Source organism: Beta vulgaris, chromosome 2 (assembly GCF_026745355.1).
Source record: "Beta vulgaris subsp. vulgaris cultivar EL10 chromosome 2, EL10.2, whole genome shotgun sequence".
NCBI lineage: Eukaryota > Viridiplantae > Streptophyta > Magnoliopsida > Caryophyllales > Amaranthaceae > Beta > Beta vulgaris.
In genome coordinates, this window is record NC_079203.1 from 47,224,737 (window position 1) to 47,229,489 (window position 4,753).

Consider the following 4,753-nt stretch of genomic DNA (forward strand, 5'->3'; position numbering starts at 1 on the left):
GACTGCACAAATGCTCCAAAATTTATCAAGAAAACGAAAGTTGACAATCTCTATCTATGAGCTGGCTACTCGCTATCTAAATGCATGTGTATATTGTCAAAAACCTCATTATCTCATCTCAGTTTAGTGGTAGTTCACATGACTACATGTCTACATTGTAACAATTTAATTCTTTGGCTGTACTGTAGCTATAGTTTAGTGATTCCAAGATTAGAGACCTAACTATTACTTTAAATATGCATGAAAATTAACAAATTGTAGTAATCTATACCATATTAAACATAGGTGCTGCTGTTAAAGTTCAACCTATGTTCATGACATTACATCATTAAAAACAGTGGAATTAAAATAGAAATAAGACATAAGTAAGAAAGTGAACAAAATAGTTCAGAGCATTATCATATTAACACAGATCTAGAAGCATATTTACAGCTAAGCAAAATCAAGTACTTGTATATAAGAAAGCAGAGAGAAAATGGGAACTGTCAGTTATTAAGGGTGAAAATAACCTGCTCTCTAGGACCCCATGTGCTACTTCTATATAAATATTTACCCAGAGAAGAAGAGAAGCTCAAGCTCTGCATTTTTGTTGTGCTTTAACTACACATTCAGCAGCTTAGATTCCTCTCCTTTGTGTACCATTTTCTTACCAAAAATCTTGCTCTCCTAATCTGTAACATATTAAAACATAAACTCAGTAAAAAAATAACATAAAAAAGTCCAAATCAGACCAACACATGCTTAGATCAACTGATAAGAGAGTTGTTCTAGCTTAACAACAGGTCTTGGGTACGATCCCTGAGAACGCAGCAGAGTGTGTTGGGAGAGCTTTCCCTCCAATTGGGGCCTGACTAGGCTCGAATCCGAATTAGTCGGATCAAAAATGGATTTCGGAAACCGGGTATGGTTCACAAAAAAAAAAGTCCAAATCATTTAGAGATAACAATGCATTTAGTTAATACTTCATAGAATTAGATCTTAATTAAAGAGGATAATCGTAGGAGATTCATTAATGTACGCGTTTTTTATTAGATCCACAAAACCAAAGCTTTCACATAATAATCGATTAAGGAGGACGATAACTATCAAAGACACACAAGAAAACGACTTGCAGCTTAATGCAAGAAAACGATATTGGATAGGATTCAAGAAATGGTCCCTTTACTGAAAGCAAGTGCATATAATTTTGGTGATCAACGTTGCGTTGCTTACCGAAAGTATCGGGCAAATACAACAAACTTTTGAAGAACATAATGCATTGCATACGGCAGTTATCTCCCTCAAGAAATAGAATGACTGAAAGCTATTTAATTTATTCCTTTAGTCATTGATTAATGATAAGGACACTACTATACAAGGATCCTCTTGGCTCTTGACAACCTCAACGCTAAATGGTACCAACATGTCTACTACTACTACTACTATAGTCTACACTAACCAAACATGGATACCAAACATAACTAATCTATATGAACATATAATTTCAGTATAATACCACCATTACAAGCTGCAAGAGAACATTGATGCAATGAAATTTCGAGAGAGTACTAACTCATTCTTATTGCTAATGCTCGGGAGAGTATCGACATCTCTAGTAATCTCAAAAGGGCAAGCTCTTCGATGTTGAACTCACAGTGAGAGACTTGAGATGTTCCGAAGGAACAAAATCTTGGGGCAAGTTGGCCCTCTTGACAATTCTTTTCATGTTACTCTGCAAACTTTGCTGAACTAATTGCTTTACTGCTTTTTTCTCTTCGCTCATCATATCTTCCTCTTCTCTGTTAACATTCATAGTAGATGAGGAAGACCCACATATCGGAGCAGAAACAGCGGCACTAGATTTACCATTAATAAAGCTCCGGGAAACTTGCTTCCCCTTATCTATCCTCAAACATTCCAATATCCTTGATGCCCTTTTCTGTGCTAATGTGCTACCAAGAAGAGTTAATTCAAGCAATGCTGATGCAACCCCAGCTTCTATCATAGTTTGCCTATCCTTATAAGATTTATGAGCCATCACCATTATTATGTAAGATGCTTTTTCTTGGCACCCCGGTGAGTCTGTCCAGTTCAAAACATCAATCAAAATCAGGAAAACATCCGCGGTACTGCTGATTGCTCTCCTGCCTTCCGAGGTTGAAACTACATTGCTTAAGATCGAAAGGATTCTCTCACTCACTTCCATATCACCCAACATGCTTATCAGGTAACGAATCAAATTAGTCTCGAGAATCAACACGATGTTGGATGGTGATATAGAGAGATTGTAAAGTGCTCTAAGCGCGTCTTGCCTTGTTTGTGAGCCGGATTTCTTCTCAGGGTCCTCAAGGATGCCAACTAGAAAAGGGATTGCCCCAGAAGCTCCAATAATCGGCTTATTAGAATCCAAAGCACTCAAAGCGAGAAAATTCGCAACAATAGCTTCCGAAACAGCCGGTTTTAAAGACCCATTAGAGGACTCAATCTTCTTTAGCATCTTATGAACTGCCCCTGCTTGAACTATAGCTGCTTTATTCCTGTACAAATTTACCAATACCAATATGTTAATAATACTAATGATGAAATTTGGTTATTGACCCAAAAAAAGAAAAAAAAAATCACAACATTCACTCACCAAACAAGTGAAACCAAACTCAAAAGTAAAATCCATATTTTCCACAAACATTTCTCTTTACAGTTGAAAACAACAGCACAGCACATTAAACAACGGAATATAGCCAGAAAACAGCAGAATTCAACAGAAGTGAACGTCCAAAAAATATAGTAAGAAAGAAAACAAAAACTCCAATTTACTCACATGAAAACAATCAAAGAAGAACAGAGTTCCCCCATAGTACTGTACACAAAAAGAAAAATTCTCCACTAAACACAAACACTCACTTTATTAATTTACTCATCTTTTTTACCTTTTTTAGTTATCCCCCTGACTTCCTAGTGTCATTAATCATCCCCATTTTCCTCCATTTTGTTTTTACCCTAAATTTAACAAAACAAATCACATACATTTCCAAAATCAACATGCATTTAATCTCATCAAATCAAAAAAACCCAGATACCAAATCAACATGCATTAATCTCACCAAATCAAAAACCCAGATCGATACCAAATTAACATGCATTTAATCTCATCAAATCAAAAAATCCCAGAAAAACCCAGAAACCGAATCAACAGAATAATTCAGATTTCCCAAAAGATCAACATGCATTGCATTACATTTAATCAAACTCATTCATCCAAAGCAAAAATTGAAGATACTCACAAATCATTCCCAATGCCCAAATTAAGCAGCGCGTAAAAAGCTTGAATCAGAGATCCATCATCATCATCATAACCATCACCATCATGATGATGATCATGATCAAGCATGGTAACCAAAGGAGGAATAGCACCAAGCATAGCCAAAGTAGACCTCGCATCACAATCTTCTTTAGCAAAACTTCTAACCAACTTAGCGCCATTTTCTCTCTCCTCAACATTCTGCAACATCCTCACCGCAGCTCTTAACTCCTCCAACCTCTCCTCCTTTCTTCTCACCACCTCCACATCTTCTTCCTCCTCTTCCTCAACTTTCTCTCTCCTCCCAGAAGAACACGACGATGACGACAAGTTCAAGAGATCCACCAGCTTCCCCGACTCAAACCGAGCCGGGCCGGGGTCGGGCTTGGGCTTCGGGTCGGGCTTCTTGGGGTGGTCGTTGGCGTGTTTAGTCTTGGAGTAGCCGCCACCGCAGCTTACGGTGGCGATGAGTTTCCGGAGAGAGAATGAATTCCATAGACGATAATGGTGGTTGTGGTGATGGTGATGATGATGGTGGTTGGAAGAAGAGTGGTTTAAGATGAGAGATCCGACGTCGTTTCGAGGTGGATGACATTTCGCCATTTTTATATATTATTGATGATGAATGATGATGACTCTGTTATAGAAAGGATAGTAGTACATTGCAGAAGAAGCGGAGATAGGGGTTGTTTGGGGAGGAGGTATTTAAGGAGGGGGAAATTATAAGTGGGAACTTTTTTTTTTGTTTTCCTTTCTCAGTGGAGTGGAGTGGAGTAGAGTGTGGAGGAATGGGCGAGGAGAGAGAGAGGAGGAGGAAGGAAGAAGGAAATGGAGATGTTTTTATTATAATGGAGTATTGAATTTGTGTTATTATATATTGAGTGTGGAGTTAGTGTATTTAAGGCTTTGTTTGGATGCTTAGCTAAGCTCACAACATGACAACATAGGTTTTTTTTCTTCAAAATGTTTACTGCTTACATCTTGGTTTTCTTTCCAATTATAGGAGGGCAAAAGAAAGATACTACCTCCGTCTCAAATTAATTATTACACTTACACTTTTTATGTATGTCAATGCAGAATTTTGAGGACATATATCTTTAGTTTTGTATTTGTAAAAATTATAAAAAGTACATATTAATAAAATACATACTAATACGAATCTAACAAAATCTCACATGACTATGTTTTTATTCACGTATAAATCACAAACGAGGGTCAAAGTGCAATTTGTGAATAGTGTAAAATGTCAAAGTGTAACAATTACTTTGAAACGGATGTAGTATTAAGATGAATGAAATAGTAAAATAATTTTGAGTATATGGAAGTCAATTAAGTTAATTAAGTCGTGTTTTTTTTTATTTATTTTTAGTTTAATTCAGTTCCGTTATTTAAAATTAGATCCTGTTTTTGTGGTTATTTCTCTATATATAATGTAAGAGAATTTTGTCTGTTGAAAAATGAAAATAGAGCTTCTTT

At 36.5% G+C, this 4,753-nt stretch overlaps 1 protein-coding gene across 1 annotated transcript; it reads right to left on the reverse strand.

Moving 5' to 3' along the window:
* Positions 1-1,293: 1,293 nt before the first annotated feature.
* LOC104883224 (U-box domain-containing protein 4) lies at positions 1,294-4,253 on the reverse strand. The gene is made up of 2 exons (XM_010667708.4): positions 3,261-4,253; positions 1,294-2,516 (listed from the first exon to the last, which is right to left on the reverse strand). The coding sequence occupies exons 1-2, from the start codon at positions 3,878-3,880 to the stop codon at positions 1,601-1,603; spliced, it is 1,536 nt and encodes a 511-aa protein (XP_010666010.1). The 5' UTR covers positions 3,881-4,253; the 3' UTR covers positions 1,294-1,600.
* Between the last annotated feature and the right edge of the window lie 500 nt (positions 4,254-4,753).